The sequence below is a fragment of the Podarcis cretensis genome (genome assembly GCF_951804945.1).
Source record: "Podarcis cretensis genome assembly, chromosome: 5".
Lineage (NCBI taxonomy): Eukaryota > Metazoa > Chordata > Lepidosauria > Squamata > Lacertidae > Podarcis > Podarcis cretensis.
In genome coordinates, this window is record NC_137174.1 from 18,506,292 (window position 1) to 18,527,989 (window position 21,698).

At 43.9% G+C, this 21,698-nt stretch overlaps 1 protein-coding gene across 17 annotated transcripts in view; it reads right to left on the reverse strand.

Moving 5' to 3' along the window:
* The window catches only part of LOC307216565 (disks large homolog 5-like), a 131,579-nt gene that overhangs the window by 56,484 nt on the left and 53,397 nt on the right, over nt 1–21,698 (reverse strand). For 11 of the 17 annotated variants that reach the window (XM_079976973.1, XM_079976967.1, XM_079976974.1 and 8 more), the window contains exons 6-19: nt 14,939–15,198; nt 13,805–14,117; nt 13,136–13,366; nt 11,575–11,759; nt 9,716–9,886; nt 9,125–9,257; nt 8,778–8,905; nt 6,447–6,622; nt 6,171–6,274; nt 5,420–5,512; nt 4,182–5,207; nt 1,471–1,609; nt 1,174–1,318; nt 379–500 (exon numbers count right to left, since the gene is read on the reverse strand). In XM_079976973.1, the coding sequence (XP_079833099.1) occupies nt 379–500; nt 1,174–1,318; nt 1,471–1,609; nt 4,182–5,207; nt 5,420–5,512; nt 6,171–6,274; nt 6,447–6,622; nt 8,778–8,905; nt 9,125–9,257; nt 9,716–9,886; nt 11,575–11,759; nt 13,136–13,366; nt 13,805–14,117; nt 14,939–15,198 (3,226 nt within the window). The remainder of the gene's footprint in view (nt 1–378; nt 501–1,173; nt 1,319–1,470; nt 1,610–4,181; nt 5,208–5,419; nt 5,513–6,170; nt 6,275–6,446; nt 6,623–8,777; nt 8,906–9,124; nt 9,258–9,715; nt 9,887–11,574; nt 11,760–13,135; nt 13,367–13,804; nt 14,118–14,938; nt 15,199–21,698) is intronic. The other 6 variants (XM_079976979.1, XM_079976978.1, XM_079976970.1 and 3 more) reach the window with 1 other exon arrangement.

Genomic DNA, 21,698 nt, shown 5'->3' on the forward strand with positions numbered 1-21,698 from the left:
AGCTTTTGTAATTCTAGATAAGGATGTAAACTCACTCAGACAAGGAATCATGTGCAGTGGGCTTGTAATATGACATGGGCAGTGCATGGGGCCCGACACAGACCTTACAAGGGCTGCACAAACCCAATAATTCACTCCTGTGTCTCATAGGAGGCTGGTACATGAACTAACTTGGGAGAATTCTAGAAATCTACATGACAGCACTGCAGCAGCATTCCTGGAAGTTTTAATGGGCTGTCTCTGAGTGGCCAAAGACAGAAAACAGAGTCTGAATCTTGCAGCAACAGTTACAGAGAAAGCTGAATATTTTTTCCTCAATTGCACAAACTTAGGAAGGAAAGAAATGGTCTGCACTGCCCAATCCGAAATGCCACTTACCAAGTCTTGCGCTAGAAGGCAGTGAATTTGAACCATGCGATGACCTTGTGCGTGAGTTGTCAGAACACTCACTAGAGTGCTTGTGACTCAGGTCCAAACTCAGACGGCCCTGGTGTTGAGCACTACAACACATAGAAAAGCTGGGTGTTACTGGTTCAGAATCACCAATCACCCGCTATGTGTGGTTAAGACACAATCCTGACATATGAAAGTGATCAGAACACAACAGCAGAATGGAGACGATTCACCGATTTGCTTGTGGGGAAATAAATGGAAACAAAATGGTGGCCTTCATATACCATCTGGTTGGATATAATAATAATAATAGTAATTTATTATTTATACCCTGTCTATCTAGCTGGGTTTCCCCAGCTACTGTGGGCTGCTCCCAACAGAATATTAAACACACGATAAAAGATCAAACATTAAAAACTTCCCGATACAGGGTTGCCTTCAGATGTCTTCCTAAAGTCAGATAGTTTTATTTCCTTGACATCTAATGGGAGGGTGTTCCATAGAGCGGGCACCACTACCAAGAAGGCCCTATGCCTGGTTCCCTGTAACCTCACTTCTTGCAGGGAGGGAACCGCCAGGAGGCCCTCGGAGCTGGACCTTAAGCTGGGGGCGGAGACACTCCTTCAGGTATACTGGGCCGAGGCTGTTTAGGGCTTTAAAGATCAGCACCAACACTTTGAATTGTGCTTGAACACTGCTGAAAGCAGAACAGAAAAACAGCCAGACTTTCAGTCAGATCCAGCAAGCTTCTTTTTTTCCTTTTTCCTTTTTTCTACATACCTGGGATGCAGATGCTGATAACAATATTGGCTGGCAACAGAAGGGCAATTGCTGGTGTTAATTCTATGGCTCCAAGCAGTGTAAACAGGATTTCTCATAACAGCTGTTACTGCAGGACAGGGTGCAATGTTTCGTGGGACCGTACCTATAGGTTGTGGAACAATACATTAATTAAGTGCTGGGGGTTCATTCAACAACAAGAAAAAATGCATCCCATAACAGCATAAATGATAGCGCCTCTGCTTACCAAGGATTCAAGATTTCAAATCAAAACACAGTTCTTATGTTGTAACTAACCTGATGACAGGCTTCCAGGGTATAAAGAGGTAGGCACAAACCCATCGCTGTGCCTACCAGACTGTTTTGGTGAATACATTGGCCATTCTTGCAGCTCAGGAGAAAGATGCTCTTCACTTGCTGGAGTATATTTTTGTACCTGTGGGGAAAGTTCAGTATCACACACACTTTCAACTCAAAGTCATTATTCTGGTATCCAGCATGGCAGGGATGACCAACATCTAGCCCAGCATATTCTGCTGCACAAAAGATATCTAACAGTTCCCTGAGATGCAAGTAGGTAGCCGTGTTGGTCTGCTGTAGTCAAAATAAATTAAAACAATTCTTTTAAAAGGTAAGTTAAAAAGACTCTTCTTAAAAACCTAAAAACTCCCTTAAAAGAATCAAGTCTCCAAGAAAGTTATATGATCTAATAAAGTTTTTAAAAGAATCCTTCCAAAAGAATTAAAAAATTTTAATGCAGCATCTTAGAGACCAACTGAATAGTTTTAGGTATAAGCTTTTGTGTGCATGCATACTTCTTCAGATACACTGAAACAGAAGTCATCAGACCCTTATATATAATTGGGGGGGATGGGTGATTCGCTAATGGGTATGGTAAGTCTGTTAGTGACCATTAATGACAGTCTGCGGGCAGGTAGGGTCTTAGCCTGCTTACCAGATGGAGCTGGTAGACAGCTGCCCTGGACACAGAATTGACCTGCACCGCCATGGACAGCTGTGAGTCCAAAATGACTCCCAGGCTGAGCACCTGGTCCTTCAGGGGCACAGTTACCTCATTCAAGACCTGGGAGTCCTTCAATACCCACCCACCCAGTCCCCGCAAAACAGTACTTCTGTCTTGTCGGGATTCAACCTAAATCTGTTAGTGCCATCCATCCTCTAACCGCCTCCAGGCACTCACATAGGACCTTCGCCGCCCTCACTGTTTCTGATTTAAAAGAGAGGTAGAGCTGGGTATCATCTGCAAACTGATGAACACCCAGCCCCAACCCCCTGATGATCTCTCCCTGCAGTTTCATATAGATGTTAAAAAGCATGGGAGAGAGGACGGAACCCTGAGGCACCCCACAAGTGAGAGCCCAGGGGTCGAACACTCATCCCCCAATACCACTTTCTGAACACAGCCCAGGAGGAAGGAGCAGAACCACTGTATAACAGTGCCCCCAGCTCTCAGCCCCTCTAGCCAGTCCAGAAGGATGTTGTGGTCGATGGTATCAAAGGGTGCTGAGAGATCCAGCAGAACTAGGAAACACACTTTCACCTTTGTCCCTAGCCTGCCGGAGATCATCGACCAGCACGACCAAGGCAGTTTCAGTCCCGCGATGAGGCCTGAATCCCGACTGGAAGGGATCCAAATGGTCCGCATCCTCCAGGCATGCCTGGAGTTGTTCCACAACCACCCGCTCAATCACCTTGCCCAAGAATGGAAGATTTGAGACTGGCCGATAGTTGGCCATATTGGCCGGGTCCAAAGATGTTTTTTAAAGAAGCGGTTTAATAACCACCTCTTTCAGCAGGCCTGAAGGCTCCCTCATAGCTTTTAGGAACCAGGATGGGCAAGGATCAAAAAGACAGCTGGCCGGTTTCACTCATCCAAGCAGCCTGTCCACATCCACGGAGGTAACAGATTGGAACTGATCCCATGCAACTTGACTAGACAGGACTCTAGCACTCTCCCGCCCGAGCCCTGCTCCCAGGGTGGAGTCTACCTCTTTCCGGATCTGAGCGACTTTATTTGCAAAAAACTTTGCAAAATCATTGCAGGAGATCTTGGGGTCCTTACTGGGCACCGATGGCACAGGTGGTTCTGTTAAATTGTGAACCACCTGAAAGAGTCTCCTTCTGCTGTTTTCCTTAGATGCAATAGAGGCGGTGAAGAAGGTCCTCTTCACCATCGCTATCACCACTTGGTAGGCTCGATGTTGAGCTCTAACCTGTGTCCGGTCAGAGAAGAGTGAGTTTTCCACCACCGACACTCTAGCTGTCTCAACTATTTTTTCATTGCCCTCAGCTCCAGAGAAAACCATGGGGCTGTCCGGGCTCCATGCAATTGGAGAGGGCACTTTGGAGCCAGACAGTTGATAGCCCTGGTTAACTCTGCATTCCAGTGGGCCACCAGGGAATCAGCTGAAAGGCCATCAACATGGGATAAAACATCCCCTACCACTCTCTGGAAACCATTTGGATCCATTAAGTGGCAGGGGCGGACCATCCGAATTGGTCCCACCTCCCTGCAGAGGGGAAGGGTCGTGGAGAAGTTCAATGCATACAAACATATACAATTTCATATTTACATGCAAGACATAATATCAAAATGGAGGACAGCTTCTCTTTACAGCTTGATGAATCCCACCCTACAAGTGGAACTGTGAGTTAATCTATCATAATTTGATTACAAATTGGAAGTTCAGCCAAGGGCTCAAATGTAAACTGCCTTGGGGTTGGATCTTGACTACAGGTTGCTAATGGGCCACTCCTGCATTATGGGGTTCTGCTTCCTCGTAATGGCAACTACCACGTGTGGAACTGCCCCACAAACGTTCCACTTCATTTAAACTTCCAATTCCCGGGATCTTAAGCATACACCTGGGAAAACCAGTTAACCCTTTTCTTTTGCTCTTTGCCTTGATGCAGAAAAGGTACGCAACACAAATAAATCTCTTTGGAAAGTATGTGCCAGGACCCACACTACACGTTGTGGTATCTACCTGATGAGGTGGATTAGGAATAGGCACAGGGGTTAGTTTATGTCTCAAGGCAGGAGCAGACTTGGGCCTTGGCCTTTTAATTTTGGGCTCTTCCATTCTTTGAAAACCGATGTCATCTTCATAGGATTTCCTTGAAGGCAAATGTGCAGAGTCGACCCCCTCTTCCCTGTAATAATGTCCAGAAGGTCTACCTCGCCCCTTATGAATACCACAGTCTGGCTTGAGTTCAATGGACACAGGAGGCTGAGCTGTGGCAGGACTGGATGGTGGTGAGCCGGTCATAGCAGTGGAGTCCGAGGTGGAACTTGCTTGCTGTTTGTGTTTGAACTTAATAGAATCGCTTCTCTTGGGAGGGGTGGGAGGGGTGGAAATGGCTTCCGTTTTGGAGGGCTGGGGTGAATGTCCCAACACCTGACTGGGAGACAGGTAGTCCATCTTAGGAGGAGTAAGAGGCCTCTTGAAAGTGTCCGGATCAAAGATGGACTTCCGTTGTTTTGGCTTTTTGTACACAGAGAATTTTTCTGTTTCCGCAGCTGAAATGTTGACCATTATCTTGGGCCAAGTGCCACCGCTGTGCTTCTCACCATGCCCTTTGTCCAACACACTCTCAATCACCATGCAGTCTGCTACTGTGGGCTCAAAAGGCAGTCTCCTGCTGTCCAGACCAACAATGCCATAGCTTGGCTCCCCATACACATCTGGACTAAAGGAGCCTAGGCTGTGTTCAGAGGTACTGTGGCACCCATGGACTGCACTCTGGTGAGAGTCTGTGTGCAAAACGGTGTTGGAGAATGGTTTGAGATCGCAGTACAAGTTGCTCTCCTGATCATTCTGGTCCTTCTTAGTGTCCATTATGTCTGGATTGAAAATGTCTGTTTGGGTTGAGCTGTTGTGTTTTAAGTTTCTTTTATTCTGAGCCTGCACCTCCGATGCATGGACCCTGCAGTTTGATATTTTCTCTGAATCCTTGAGGTTTTCAAATATGTTTTGACCACTCCAAGATGAGCTTGAGCTCTGAGGAAAAACCTAGGTGGAGAAATAAAAAAGAACATGGTCTCAGCAGAATGCTAAGACTGAAGCATCTTGTTGTGTTCTGCCCTCCTCTTCCTGCTGGTATAATTTGCAGGTTGTTAGGCAGTATTTTTAACAGCTATGCAGTAGATGAAAGTAAGCCCATGTTTTAAAATGGAAGATGTGTCCTTTACTCCCTTTTACCTCCCACCCCCTTCAACACTCACCTTCATCAATGAAAGCGTAAGTGATTCCCTGCAGTTTCGCAGCAAAGCTTCACATTCAGTCAGTGATTTATTATCTAGTGCAATGCCATTTATCTGCAATGAAAGTATGGCATGTCAACCATGCAAAAGCTAGCAGTGGGTCAACACCTTGGCTGGCTGACATTCAATAAAGATAAATGCCAGGCTGCCTCAAGGCAATACCATCATGTGGTCTTCACTATGCTCAACTCCTATAAACTGCAAATTAGGTATCAGACACAGGTTTCCTACCGGGTATCTGGATGACCACTATAAGAACAGGATACTGGGCCATATTGGCCCTTCTGTTCAATGTTCTTAGACTTGGATGATTTATGTTCCCACTCCCTCTAAAGTGCATTACTCCATCGTGGTCAAGGAATCTAACTATGTTTTGGTGTGATATCTGAATAGACAAACTATGGCTTGCTGTTTGCCAGCAAGCCAAAGCCCAAAACCATAGTTTGAAGTAAGTCTTGCAAACCATGGTTTATGCAAAGTAGGGATGTGAAAACCACTGTGTCTTATAGGCTGGAGTGCTAAGCAGATGAAATTCTAAAACAGACTAGTAACTCTTAAAGCATGCATTGCCTGGATGTTTGGTAGCACAAGTCATGGTTTTATTACCACAAACTGTAGTTTGTCATAATATCTGAATCTCAGTTCAAATATCTCTATATATGATACCTCAATTCTCAAATGTGAGCTAAGAAACACTAAAAATGTGACTTACGGCAATTATTCTATCTCCCACTGCAAGGGATCCCTCTTTGGCAGCTGGGCTACCAGGCACTACAGTAGCAACAAATACTCCATTTTCTAGACCAATTCCACTATCTGAAATTGAGAAGATAGGTGCATAGGTTACTTTGTTCTTTACTATGGTATATATTTTTGTGTTTTTATATTGTGATATTTGAATGAAGGGCAGTATAGAAATTTCACTGGGAAATGTGTGAAACAATACCATGAACTCACCACTGAAATTAAAAAAGTATAAGGGAATTACCTTTGTGGCCAGCAAGATTTATGTGTAATGGTGTTATCACTTTCCCTCCTAAGGACTTCCTTCTGCGAACAACCATATTTATAACTCCTCCGCCGTTAAGTACCGCTTTTATTACTTGCTTCTTATCCTTGTTGGTAAGGTCCACATCGTTTATCTTCAGCAGCCAATCATTCACTCTGATTAATTAGAGCAAAGGCAAGGAAATCAATTTCCATTTATCCTACATGTGCTTATAAGCAATGATTATGCCAAGTGAAATGCAGACACTTCTAATACCATGATGATACAACAATATCTTAACTCATTTCTTGGTTTCAGGAGAACGGTTTGGTGATTGCTCTATTTTTGTCATGACATCAGTTAAGGATTCCTTAAGGATTGCAGCATCTTTCACATTCATCAGACAGAGAGAACATGTCTCATAATTTTTTCTGAATCAGCATTTAGGTACAGCTCATATGAAGCAGTAATATTTCTGCCAAAAGCTGTACGGATGGAGAATTTCTGGTTTACAGATCAGTCTCTTAGCTACAGGTGAAACTCGAAAAATTAGAATATCATGGAAAAGTTCATTTGTTTCAGTAATTCAACTTAAAAGGTGAAACCAATATATGAAATAGACTCATGACATACAAAGCGAGATGTGTCAAGCCTTTATTTGTTATAATTGTGATGATTATGGGGTACAGCTAATGTCTTGAGCAGCCCATCCACTGTGTCGGGATTGTGTTTAGAATTAGCACACCAGATGCTTTGGGTAGCTTAGAAACAGTCCAAGCCTAGATGCCTGGAGTCATCCACCTGCCCTTTCCCTAAGGAACGTGTGTCCGTGCAGAGGTAGATATAAAGCCAAGGCTGCATTCAGCAGCCTTGGCAGGAGTGTGAGGCATTAACTGAGAAAAGGTTTTGCTCTGTGCAAGGTATCAGCAGAGAAGCTGAAGGTTACATGCTGCATAGTTCAGTATAGCATGGTGAGCTAGCATGGTAAAGTGCTAGTGGACCTCTCTGTATACTTGCATCTTCACAATGTTAACTTCTAAGACCAGAAGAACTGTATTATGGTAGATTAGCTCATGATGTACCAGCATCTTTTAAAGCAGGCATCCCCAAACTCAGCCCTCCAGCTGTTTTGGGACTACAATTCCCATCATCCCTGACCACTGGTCCTGTTAGCTAGGGATGATGGGAGCTGTTGTTAGGTTTTCTTCATATTGATGTGGTCAATGGTGCTACTCACAGGTGTGTTTGTAATTATAAGAGTGGCCAGCCAGATGGGCAGGGTATAAATAAATAAATAAATTATTATTATTATTATTATTATTATTATTATTATTATTTAACCTGCATGGCAGCACACCTGCGAGCTCTTGACAAAACAGCACACCTGAGGTATCTTAACAATTTAACTAATTAGCAGGGGGGAGTTTACCTGCTGCACCGAATGCAGCGATGTGATTTTGAAAACTGTATTTAAGTTGACCAAATGCTTTGTATGGTACTGGCTGGTGTAGAGTGGTGAGTTGCAGCTGTTTGACTATTATTTAAAAATAAAGTAAGCAAAGATATTGTGGGCAAGTTTTTATTCCATCGCCCCAGTTGCTGCGCAAACTCGATTGACGAAGGAAGTCCAACAGTTGTAGCCCCAAAACAGCTGGAGGGCTGAGTTTGGGGATGCCTGTCTTAACGTTTATGTAGCTGGTGTGCTTATGTTTGTCTTGTACCACGAGACAACAAACACTTTACACTCTAAGCTGAACTGAGAGGGAAAGGAGTTTTCTTAACTGGGAACGCTAGAAAAGGCTGACTACTGAAAAACAGGAAAACGCTTGATGCTCTGTTGAAGCTGTGCATACTCTGCTGATCACACTGGTCCAAGTGTGGTGTAGTATTAACAACAGATGGTGGGCCCAAGTCTAACAGGGTATGGGCCGATTGACTTTTACAGGTCATAAAAAGTGTACTCTGCTCTTCAAAAAATGTAACCTTCAGAATGCTGACAACCACTTCTCCTTTGCTGCCAACACTATTTTTGGGGTGGCGGTGGGGAGAGAAAATCATATGCCCTATCAATGTAGACCTGTGCAGACTGTCAAACCCAGTAGAAAACTACAGATTGAAAGGGATCCTATTCACCCAGCCCCTACCTCCACAGGTTGATTGCAATTTACACGTCAGCATGCGTAGTGTCTGAAAGCATTATCTGAAACCACAGTCACCTCCCCTGACCCTCCATGTCAACCCAATTTGTCCTCACAGGACCAATATATTATATTTACAATGCACGTTATATATTAGCATTGGCAACTAAACGACAAACCACTGATTCTTTACCTTAATCGACCGTCTGCAATGCTTCCTTTGTCCACTTTGGTAACAAATATCCCGCAGTCTCCAGGAAGATATGGTTCATTCACACCTTCGGCCACGTCAAAACCAAGGGCTTTCAAATCCATATCTTCCTAATGGATATGAAATGCTATATGTTATATGCAGTGATTCTGTACACATACGGAGTGTAAGTAACTGAATTATTTCGACTATATAGTATCTCCAGTTTTCTGTGCCTGTTTTTTCTGGGGGGGGGGGGAATAGGGGATGAGAGAGAGGCTTCAACAAATGGGACACTCTCTCACACACACAAAGGAGAGAGTAACATTTGACCAGGACCTCAGTCTTACCCTGTCTTTCTCAAACTCTACTACTTCTGTTTCCCACTCTAAAGAATCCGTATCGATGGCTGAATCATGAGAGCTGTGGGCCATCAACTGCCGGAACCTTGCTTCCTTTTCCAACTGATTCTCCATCTTCTCTCTATGGGGAGAAACACACCTGAGTACGTCAAGCAAGGAAAGCAGGTATCAACAGCATACAGGAAGAAATGTATTTAAATGCACAGGTAGTGGCACTAAACTATACCAGTTATGGAGGTTGCTCTATCCCCACTGCAGATGCTACAGGAAGGCTCACCTGGGAGGAGACTGGCTACCTGCAGAGATGGTCAGCACAGCCCACCTGTTCCGAAGGCAAGTACAGCTGCCCTCCTGATTATACAACCAAGTGTTTTCTCCCATTTCTCTCTCTCCTGCCCTCCAATTACTTAGCCAAAGGCCTGGCTACATTATTTTGTGACATAATTCTGGTACACACCTCCTCAGGTTTGCCAATTAACAGCATTTTTTAAAGCGGGAGGAAAAAATCGCATATACATTCTTTTCAGCCTTCTAGGTTGTCCTACCCCAAGGGCTCAGGTAAGAAAACACTTTGCATACAATATCAAGTCAGAGTTACACGTTGAAGGGGTTTCTGGAACGCACTTCAGCTCTTTCAATTCACGCACAGCGTCGTTCTTTTGCTTCCTCATATCATCCAGATTGCGAAGAGCCTCAGCCAGGTCACTCACTGCTCTGTCTCTTTCCCTCCTCAGGTTATCACACAGAGTCCTTCAAAATGGAGAAAAATTGAAAGGAAATGGTAATCTATTAAGATACTTTTTAAAAAAAAAAATCACCAGCACCCAAGGTGTTGTTTTCCAGACAGCCTTGTGCTAGACAACGAATTAGATGCAGGTGCCGGACTGGAACAAGCAGCCTGTACTCCCAACACTTCAGACTCTTTTCTCCTTCACTCCATTGGCAGTGGGCTAGAAAGAAGATATCAAGTGCAATTAATTAATAGAGTCATAGAATTGTAGTTGGAAGGGGCCACGAGAGTCATCTAGTCCAACCCTCTGAAATGCAGGAATCTTTTTGCCCAGTGTGGGGCTCAGACCCATGAACCTGAGATTAAGAGTCTCGTGCTCTACCGTGGACTTGTAAAAGGGTAAAAGAGTACAGTGGTGCCCCGCAAGATGAACGCCTCGCAAGACGGAAAACCCGCTAGACGAAAGGGTTTTCCGTTTTGGAGGCGCTTTGCAAAACGAATTTCCCTATGGGCTTGCTTCGCAAGACGAAATGTCTTGCGAGTTCCTGCGGGTTTCCCCCCCCCCCTTTTCCTAAGCCGCTAAGCCGCTTATCAGCTGATCCGCTAAAAGCCGCTAAACCGCTAATAGCGCTAATCCGCTAAGCTGTCAATGGGCTTGCTTCGCAAGACGAAAAAACCGCTATACAAAGAGCCTCACGGAACGGATTAATTTCGTCTTGCGAGGCACCACTGTATTGGGAAATGATATATAATTAATTTTTTAAAATGTTAAAAAGAAGCTTTCCCAAAAAACCCCAGTCCTTTTAGTCGGGGATAATTCGGAAGGATATTCCCAGGTGTCAAAAAATATTATTTATGCATGCTACTACTGCGGCCCATGTTTTGCTAGCCCCAAAATGGAAAACGAGCGAGGTCCCAACCTAAGAAGAATGGCAACTTAAAGTAATGGAATATGCACAGCTTGCAGATTTAACATACACAATAAGAGAACAAGGAGAACATACATTTAATAAAGACTGGAAAATGTTTACTGAATATATGGGTGGAAATTGTGTTCATTTAAAAATGCTGGTAGCATTAAGATAAATTCAACAGTGCAAATAAGCTTTGATGCGATGTAACAATGATTCATGAATGGTTTAGTTCATGTAAAATATGCAGGGATGTATGGTATGCAAAATGAACCATAGAAAGAGAAGAAGGGAAGTCATTGAATTAAGGCTGTCTAAATGAATTATTTTGAAATGTAAATTAGAAAAAATTAATAAAAATGAGAGAGAGAGAGAGAGAGAGAGAGAGAGAGAGAGAGAGAGAGACACTCATGCTCTACCAACTGAGCTATTTTTAAAAATGCAAATTTATTACTATTAATCTGGAATATTTGCAGAGAGATAAGCTGGAGAGAGGGTATATTCTGATATAAGACTTGCATACCACTCCCAGTTGTCCACATGCATGGAGAACACATGAATCAAAAGTAGCTAATTTGGCCCTTATTTTCAGATTGCAGTTGTACTATTTTCCCTCTCAAAAACAAAGCCAACATTACTGCCTATTATTTTCTTCCCCTAGTTCTGGACTGCCATAACTGAGAACAGTTTCAACTGAATGCAACACGGCTGCAGCCCCTAGCAAATAACTGGGCATCCCAATTGTACACTGCAAATAAACTCATGGGGAGAACTGTCAAACTGTTGTTTGTTTTTACCGTATGCTCTCTCGTTCTGCCACAATCTTGTCGCGTTCTTGAAAGGCCCAATCTCTTCTGCATTTTGCGACTTCTGCTTCCTGGACAGCTTCTTTTAACTCCTGTGACATTGCCTCGTATTGCTTCCGCAGCATTTCAATTTCTTTGTTTGCTCGTTCTATATCCAGTGTAGCAGAATCTTGTATCTGAGGAAGTCGAATCATGCAATTCATTTAAACACCATTCGTTGGATGTAGTTGGCTTTTAAAAAAACCAACCTTTTTACAGGGGTTTAAAAAATACACAAGAGTTCTGGATTTGGGGTATGAGCCGATTTCCCAGAATGTGTTCTATTATCATGCCATGGGCTCACTCTACCTACCTCCTACTTTAACTAACATAATTTCTAGCATTAATTTCGGGATAGGCACATGTGCAATATGTCAGCTTTCAATACTTCATGCACATTTTTTTCTTACAGGTTACTGAACACCACCAGTATGTGCATGTGTATTGTTCACTTACTTAGTCACTCGGGTTTCTGACATCCATTACTACCAATTGCTGTTACTGAACTGTTTGTAAGATGCCTGCTACATTACGCTTTTGTTTTACTTGTGCATCATTTCTCTTTTATTTTGAATGTTTTGATTTTTAATTGCATCTTCATTGTTGCTTTTGTTTTACTTGTGCATCATTTCTTTTTTATTTTAAATGTTTTGATTGGTAAGAAAAAAGTATGTCCACTGATTATATCAGTGTGAAGTAGAAAATGGTGAGATTTGTGGGACACGTCAATATTCTTTTTTGTACACTAATTTAATCACAATGTGCATGCACTGGTACGTTTTTGTAACCTAGCAGATAGAGACAAACTGAAAACTACGGCAAATTATGCATTCCTAGCAGGCTGAATAGCAAAATAAATAAATAACAGACAAGTGAGATTATTAATGTACTCTGGAAGCAAGGATGGGTAATTCAGAATGCCCAGATCAAGTGAAAAATTTGGAAAGAGAGAATCTCTTAAATATCTCAACTTGATGCCAGATGTAAACCTTTGAGTAGCCAAGGAGTGGGAGCTGATTAACAAATTTTTGTTTTTAGTCATGTGCATAATAATGTAATACAGGCACATGACAAACACAGATTTCACAAAGGTACACGCATAAGAGAGCTAGGGGACTGATTCATCACCTAGTGATATTACGGGTTAAACTCTACAATGATTTGAACAGCAACTCACCCTGAACCCAGCCCAATGTGTACTGAGTCACAGAACATCCTTTTCCCAATTCTATCCTTGCCATTTGCAAGATTGTCACTCAAATAAAAAGCATATACTGATAGGGACTGCTGGTGGAGAAAACGGGGGAGGAAGAGAAAACCCACCAGTCCTGCAATTTTAAAAATGATTATTGCATCTTTCAACCAAGGCTTTCCCCCTTATTTTCTGTTTCCTTTAGCCTCTGTAGAAACCAAATGAGAAACTCTATTGATGGGCTTCCTTGTGGTAGCTGATTGCACAAAGAGTCCTCAATGAGTGCAAGAGGAAGAACAAACGTGCAAACTTTGCCTCTACCTGGCGAGCTTGATAGTACTCTCTCAGTAGATGATCTCTCTGGATGATGGCTTCTGTTCTTTCCTTCCTAGCCACATCTCTCTCTTCCTTCACTGTCTCAATATCCTTGCAGGCTTGATCCAGCTCCTTCTGGGCTTCAGCCTTATCTTTCACTTCATGGCAGTACTTTTCCAAAAGCTCATTCCTTTCACAGATTGCTCGATCTCGTTCCACTAGAGCAGAGTTCAGCTCCTGAAATAAAATAAAAATCCATCATTGGAGGTACATTAAGTGTACAAGAAAGTCTTTCTCTTAATGAAAACACACTGAATTTTTGAAAGCCTGTGCCATGCATAAGAAGAAGGAATAATACAGCACAAAACATGCATTAGATGCAACTAACAAATATCTTTAGAGCTGCAACACATATTTGCTTGCATCAAAAGTTGAAACACTGTGCAGCCCCAAAGTAATAATAGAGAAATCAGAGAAGTTAATTCTGACCAAGGGATGATTGGCACGAAGGGCAATAATACTTAAGACTTTTGTTTTACCAGCTGTAGTTCTAAATATCTGGAGGACACCAGGATAAGGAAGGCTGGTCTAGAAACTTGCAGAGAGTTACACATGCAACACCACTAGGTTTGAACAACTCTTTCTGGCCAGAGCAAGTGCCATACAATACCACACCTGTCTTAAGGCTTCCATTTCCTCACTAGCCACTCTTTTCTCCGAGGATGTGTTTTTCAATTTGGATTCGGCAAGTTCCAGCTCCGTTTGCAGCTTATCCACTTCTTTGATGACTTGATCCCTCTCGCTCATGATGAGACGGTACTCGTTGAAAACGGAGTCCCTCTCTTCCTTGTACTTCTCTGCATCCTTCACGGCTTTCAGCTGCATTGTTTTAAACCTTGTCACTTCTGCCTGCAACCGCTCCATCTCTCTCTGTAGCTCCTTGTTTTGGGCAGTGGCCTTGCTCAGTTCCTGCTGCACAGTCTCAAACCTAAAGAGAGGTGGGAGGAGAGTCACAGCAAGTCCTTTCACCACTTGTAAGCGAAAGGGGGCCCTATGAAAGCTTCCTTCCTCTTACACACCACACTAAACTGTGTAAAGGACTAAATGAGAAGTGAGAGTCAGCCATGTTTCTTTTGTCACATGACTGCCCTGATCACATGTTCGATGTGGAGGTGGCAGGGGGGAGAGAAGCAGTGGTTCTCATCTCATTATAAAATATATGTTGGTGAAAGGAGATGAGCTCTCCCCTGGATTACTTCTCTGAACTCCATCACTTCAGACACTTTTCTCTCAGCTCACTTCACTTCACAAACCATGGTGCAGGGGAGAGAAATAGTTTACCTACGTATGATGTTTTTACTTCAACATGGGACACATGATTATACTGAATGCTGTGCAAGCAGAATTCCACTTCTGCAGCAGGACTTCAGTTTTCTCTCTACCTCCACATTTAACCCCCAAATGTGCTCCCCAACCCTCAGGAGAGGATTTTGAGGGTGCACCAGGTTGGGGTAGAGAGGGCAGGAGAGAAAGTTGAAGTGTCATTGTGTGCACCGAAGTCTTTTGCATCATGGGACACAGTCCTGACAAACACACACACAGTAATATGTGACTGGAGCAAACACATGAACAAAATATGGCTACTCAGTCAGGTCTACTTTGATCCCGAGTGACCAAAACATGAACAAAGAAACAGAAAAACCAAGACACGACAAGAGTCAGACAAGTTCAGAGAGGTAACTTGAGTGCTGAGTTTGTTCTAATAAAAAATAAAAAATAAAATGGCTTTGTGGCAAAAGCATCTTCTACCTTCTCAGAGAGGTAGAGTACTGCTGCTGGAAGTGTATTGCTGTGTCCCGCTGTTTCATCAGCATGTCAATCTGCTTCTGGAGTCGCCTGTTCTCCTCTTCCGTCTGCTCTAATCGGCTCAGATCAGTATTGTGACTCGCTATCTTCTCATTGTACCGCTTCCTAAGTGTGTCGTAATCCTTCTTCACGCCCTCCAGCTTGTCCATTGCTGTATCGTAGAGTTTATTTAGTATCTCTGACGACCCATTCTGCTTCATCACCTGGAATAACGGAAGATATTCTGAATAAGAATTCCTGGAAGATAAACTTCAGTCATGCTGTAAACAGGAGGGGGTAAACCAGGGGAGATTTTATTTTCTGCTCTCTAGGACCCTCAAAAGAGCTAACGATGTAACGCCTTAAAAAAATCACAACATGGTTAGGACCAAAGAACTGTGAGCAGAAGGAGAATAGCTGCAAGTGCTGTGTTCCAAAGAGATTGTACAGAATTCTCAGGGCCCTGAAAAGCTGGTTTCATGGCACAACACATGATTCTGCTCATATAAGAGGTTGAATTAAGTTCTTGGAGAAACGGAATAACATTTTTAGATTTACTGTATTTTTCTGTGTATAAGACGACCCCTATTTTTTAAGCCCAAAATTAAGAAATAAATAATTGCAACATTCCGTGTATAAAACGACCCCCAATCTTAAAATTTGGGGGGGGGGGAAATATAGTATTATACACAGAAAAATACAGTAATTTTGGTTTTCTCCTATAAAACACTCCAGCACAGAATAGGAGAGGAATTCCAGGAATGAAAAAGGCCCATAACATCCAGGAAGGAACACAAAGAGCAGTAACAGTACCCAGACTTTGTGCAGCATATTCCCTCTCCTTCAGATGAACCTTGCTGCATGGAGGAAATTATTTCACTCTGAAAAGAAATCTCTCCGTATGTATACAAAGTGGCTGCTCTTAAGATATTTAGCCTTCCATGATCACTGGGATTTATACTTAATTTGTTATTATATGGTAACTTATTATATATACCTTTTGGACACCAGAAGGCCCAGAACACCTCTCATGTATGTAAAGCACCAACTTGAGTACAATCAAGGAGATGACAGTTGCTAGTTCAAGTAGTGATGACACCAGGGTCCACGGACTAATAACCGATGCCCCAGAGGTAGTGGAGGAAATACACCAGGAAACGTTCAGGGCCCCAAGTGATAGCCAACCCATAGACATGCACCTAGGTTGACTTCATGCCATGGTTGGGAACCTGGTGTAATATTCCTCTCTGAAGCTGCTATCATGGAATGTGGCAGGGTGGTTTTCAAAGTTGTGTCTCCCTGACTTTACAAAGTTAATAAGGGCACACGATATAGTTTGTTTACAAGAAACCTGGTCATTATGATCACACTGAACTTGCAGTTCCGGCAACCAAAAGCCGTAAGAAAGGTAGGCCTCCAGGTGGATTGTTAACCCTGGTGGCTCCCCATATAAAAAGTGAACATATCCTGTCGACAAATGCTAGTTGTAAATTACTAGTAACAAAGATAGAGCTAGAGAGCCAGGAAATGTTATTGATCAATGTGTATATCCCTCCCATTCCCACTGCCAAGAACCTACAATGGTATTTATTGCTCAGGTGCTTGAGAATCTGGACTTCATCTGCCCTGACCTACCTATTGACTTTAATGCCCGCCTAGGCCAAGGGTGGGAAGTGTACACAAAAGCATGCAAGATCTCGAATACTTCTGTTCTCCCAGACTTCTGTTTTTGGGAATGTAGATCCCGGGACCCAGTAATTAATCTGGCTGGTCTGAGACTCATTAAGCTGACCACCACCAGGGCCCTGACGTGGCTCAATGGGCTAACTGACTGGGAAGGCTCTGGGAATTTTACCTACATCTTCCTACAGGGAAATAGTGTGGTGGACTATATTCTGATTCCCACTAAAATGACATCCTACGTGGTTGAGTTCCACATAGGTGATCCTATGCTCAGCGACCATCTCCCTCTACACTGCAAACTTGTCTTTCCACAGAGAAAGACAGAACAGTTAATTAATCCATCCCCCCAGGAACCGAGACCCCAGCACACAAGGATATGAGTCAACGAGCATACACTATCTCTTTTCCAAAGCTTGGTGAATTCTGACCGTGTGATCCATTTGCTTTTGGTAGAGAAAGGTGAACTTTCCCCTGTTGTTGGAGTCACTCAGTTCGAGGAATTTATCGACATTTTAATAACTGATCTGTCCTATTTACACTCGCTTTGGCCACCCAAGGAGAGGGGGATTGATCATTATAAACTGAGGAGTAAAGCAGGGCTGTGTACTCGCTCCCTCTCTTTTTAATCTTTTTCTTAATGACCTCGCTTCTTCACTAAAACAGGTGGATGCTCATAGCCCAAAACTCAACGTATCAAGCGTACCCATCCTCCTATACGCAGGTGACATTATTTTGCTTTCACGGACAAGAACTGGCCTAAAACGATTGTTAAATTCCTGTACTATCTGTCCAGAATGAAATTGTGCATGAATTTTGATAAAAACAAAATAATGGTTTTGGGGAATTCACGCAAGAGCTATAGCTGGGTATTTGGTCGAAAACCCACCCAGCAGGTATTTGAATTTGGGGGGGACGCAGGTGGCGCTGTGGGTTAAAGCCTCAGCGCCTAGGACTTGCCGATCGAAAGGTCGGCGGTTCGAATCCCTGCGGCGGGGTGCGCTCCCGCTGCTCGGTCCCAGCGCCTGCCAACCTAGCAGTTCGAAAGCACCTCCGGGTGCAAGTAGATAAATAGGGACCGCTTACCAGCGGGAAGGTAAACGGCGTTTCCGTGTGCGGCTCTGGCTCGCCAGAGCAGTGATGTCACGCTGGCCACGTGACCCGGAAGTGTCTCCGGACAGCGCTGGCCCCTGGCCTCTTAAGTGAGATGGGCGCACAACCCCAGAGTCTGTCAAGACTGGCCCGTACGGGCAGGGGTACCTTTACCTTTATCTGGGAATTACATTCCATCACAGGCTTCTATGGCCCTTGCACCATGCAATGGCGGTGAATGCCAGTAAGATGTCTATGCAGGCCATAATGTGATTTTTCATAGCAAGAGGTAATTCGCATATGCCCTCTGCCCTCAAGGTCTTGAACGCCAAAATAATAGCTCAATTGCTCTATGGAATTCCAGTCTGGCTGCCAGGGTTTACCCAGCTGGTAAACGAGTGCAGGAAGCTTTCCTTTTTAAGATTTTTGCTGTTCCACGTTGTGTACCCTATGCAGCCTTGTGTCTAGAGGGAGGTCAACACAAGGTAGAGACAGTTGCCTTGGCGAGATTTCTTCTATGTTGGTTATACATTAGAAAAAGATCCCCTCCTCAGCGAAGTCTTGTCAGACCCCTTTCTCTCCCCAGGGCTACAAGTTTAACATAAAGGTATAGCAACTTGGACTGTCAATGGAACTTTTGCAATCGATGCCTCCACCATCTGCCAAGGCTATAATAAAAATTAGGTTGTGGGACATTGAACGCCAGGAACTAACAGCAGCAGCAGCAGAGAAAACATGTTCCCCTCTTTACTTTCAACTTTCTTGGGGACATGAAACTAATTATAATAATCTTGAATTTCTGCTTATCCCTCAGGAAAGAAGGGCATTTTCACTGGCCAGGTTTAATTTAAACCCATCAAACCTCCTTTGGGGTAGGTTCTCGGGAATGGTGGAAGGAGAAATAATTTGCCCGTGTGAAGACCACCTGCTGGAAGCTCTTACTCACATGGTTCTTAAATGTAAACTATATGCTGATCTCCACCAGCAGTTCCTAGATCAACTCTGCATGCCCAAATGGAAACCAGAGTTGGAGGTCATACATTTTCTATTACTGGGGAATGATTAGGAGCTCACCAAATTAGTGGCTAAATATATTTATTTGGTTTTTTGTCGCAGAAACACATTGCAGACGTCTGATCTCCCTGGAGACCTAGAGATGTAACGTTAGACTTTTTCGCCTCTTTTCATTTGACAAATGTTCTGTGACATTGGGGAGGTGGTAATTCTGTACTGATTTACTATGGATGTTTGTATGTGATGCCAATAAAAGGTTTGATGATGATAATGAGATGTAATGCAAACGTTAGGATGTAAAACTACACATGGCATTAAAGCTGCCAGCAAGACGAAGGGTCTGCTCTGCCTGACACGTATTCCTTCAAAACAATATGGATGTCTTGCACATACTCTCCCCTTCCCTTCTATTGATTTCTGACACTTTTAATCCAATGTCTCTTCACGGGGCTTTCTGCCAATATATCACCCCGCCCAAAGGTGTCTCCTGAACATGGATCTTCTCCCACTGTGTCCTTCTAAGTCTGAATGGCAAAATCACCCCCCAGCCCCAAGCTCCTCCTTTCTTTGATCTACTGTTGATTATTATGAGACAAAATGCAACTGCAGTTCCGTTTAAGTCTACCACAAGGTGGCACACCAGTTACAATGTCCATTGCAGCCCTATTATAGATGCACAACGCTCAAAATTAAGCTAAAACCATTAAAATATATTCTCAACAAAGGGAGCATGGATTGTTTCCAGAACATTTGTTTTTATGAACCTGTCAATGTTAATACACGTTTATCGGGGTCAATTGGTAGGCATGCATCTATTTCCAGAGACGGTTCATAAAAGAGAAAAAGAACCCTTTGTTGGTTTGAAAAGGACAGCGTTCAAAACTTTTGGTGAAGAACACAATAGGGAAAAGAAGCCTCAGGTAAGAGTGGTGGGGGTGGGTTGGGGGGGAGTCCTGTTCCCCAGAAGCAAACATGATTGCTACCACTTTCCTCTGCATAATATCCAGGCCTGGCCCACCCATAAGGCGGGTGAAGCAGTTGCCTCTGACGGCAGAAGCCCCCAAGGTGGCACCCCCATGGGCCTACCTCCACCGGAAGAAGAACCGGCATCAGCACTGTTTCCAGTGTTTCCAGTGAGATCTTGCCAAAATCTTGTGAGATCTCACGTATAGTGCAAGGCCTTCTGAGATTTCAGCAAAATCTCGCTGGAAATTGTCTTGGGTGCTGGTGATGGAGGCTGCAGGGTGGGTGGCAGCAAGGTGGGGTGGCACCTCACATTTTGCCTCAAACGGGACACACTGGCCCTGACAGCATCAGTGCAAGTCCAAACCAGACCCCAGGTCCTGAGTTTTTGAATGACTAATCAAGAACCAACAATCTGCTACTCCTTGCCTGCCAGCACCTCTGCGTGAGTGGAGGACATTATATATGTAGGTCTCACACAAAAATTCTGGCATTCACTGGCATAAGATGTGGCGATGGCCACTAGTTAGAGGCAGATGAAGGCAAATGAATGGAAATGAACTTCATGGAGCACAGGTCTATCAATGGCAATTAGCCATTATGGCTACACAGAACCTCCATGTTTCAATGTCACTACTTATCCAGCACAATCAAGGAGGGATGGATTTAGATGATTCCCTTCTGTTGGGCGACACACTTCATAAAGGGATGGTATGCACATATATGCAAACACTTTCCTCCTGCAGCGCAGTAAATACGGTGTTTTCAGCGGGAGGTTCAAGGTCTGAAAAGCTGACCATGAGCTACCCAAACTCTAAAAAGAGGACAAAATCAAGAGTGCCACATTCAGGCCTTACTAAACATGGACCTAAGGTAGTCCTAATGAGAAGGGTTCACTTCCTCCACAGTAAACTGAGCTCGGTCACTTCCAGATGACCTCTTTAGTGAGCATTCATCCTCATTTGCCTGTACAGTTTGCAAGAAGATGAGGATGGCATTGTGTCTAGCCACCCCACACTTCCCAGTGCATTTTCCAATCACTTCTCTTACCTTGAAAAGTCTGATGGGGGGGGGGGGGGGCTTTGTTGTGCAAGAACAACTTTGGCTGTATGCGGCAGTAACTGAATCCCACCACAAAATAGGAACAGTCTGGAACTGTCCCTTATCAAGAACTGACTGCTTGTCTGGAAGAAGACAGATGCACCATGTGCCCAGTCTTAAATCTAACTCCCGCCCAAGTAGGTCTACTTTTATAGGGGAGCGCCAACCCACCTCATTCATCCAAAGCTTAATGATAAAATAAGTCTTTCTATAAATCAAAGATGAGTCAATAGGGCCCTAATTGCTCCCCTATGCATGGCAGGGAACAAGAGCACTCCTTATCTACCTCCCATACCCCCCTGGCACACCTGCCCTGCTTCCAATTCCCCAAGCTGTCTACAATGGGGCGTAATATTTAATGACAGTCCACACATGTCAAAATTGCAATGTGTACAGTATTTCGCGAAGTCAGTTTCCCCAGGCGAAAATCAACAATCAATCACAAAATCAGACTACGCGCACAAAGGCTGTATTGAAAGGTTATGCCCACAAATGGATTGGGGGGGGGGGGCAAACAGATTCTGCCACATGCATCTGAGAGGAATTGGGGAATTACCAACAGAGAAGAAAGGGGTGCAGAGGGAGTAAGAAAACGGACAAAATCATCTCCCCTTTTGCTCTTGAAAAAGTTGGCAACTCATGGCTTCCAGCTCAGCCGCCATTGCGAGCAGCTGTGTTCACACTAGCGGACACCGGCCGTGCAGGCAATCAAGGATAATCTGGGAGTAATTATCCTTGCAAGCCCCCCCCCCCCCGAGGATCATCCAATAACTGCCTCTTGCTCTGATGGAATGTGGGGGCAAGGACACAACCTGAAGCATATTTAACCTGAGGTATGGCTGTAATTGGAAGTGATCCAGTCGTGGCCAGACCT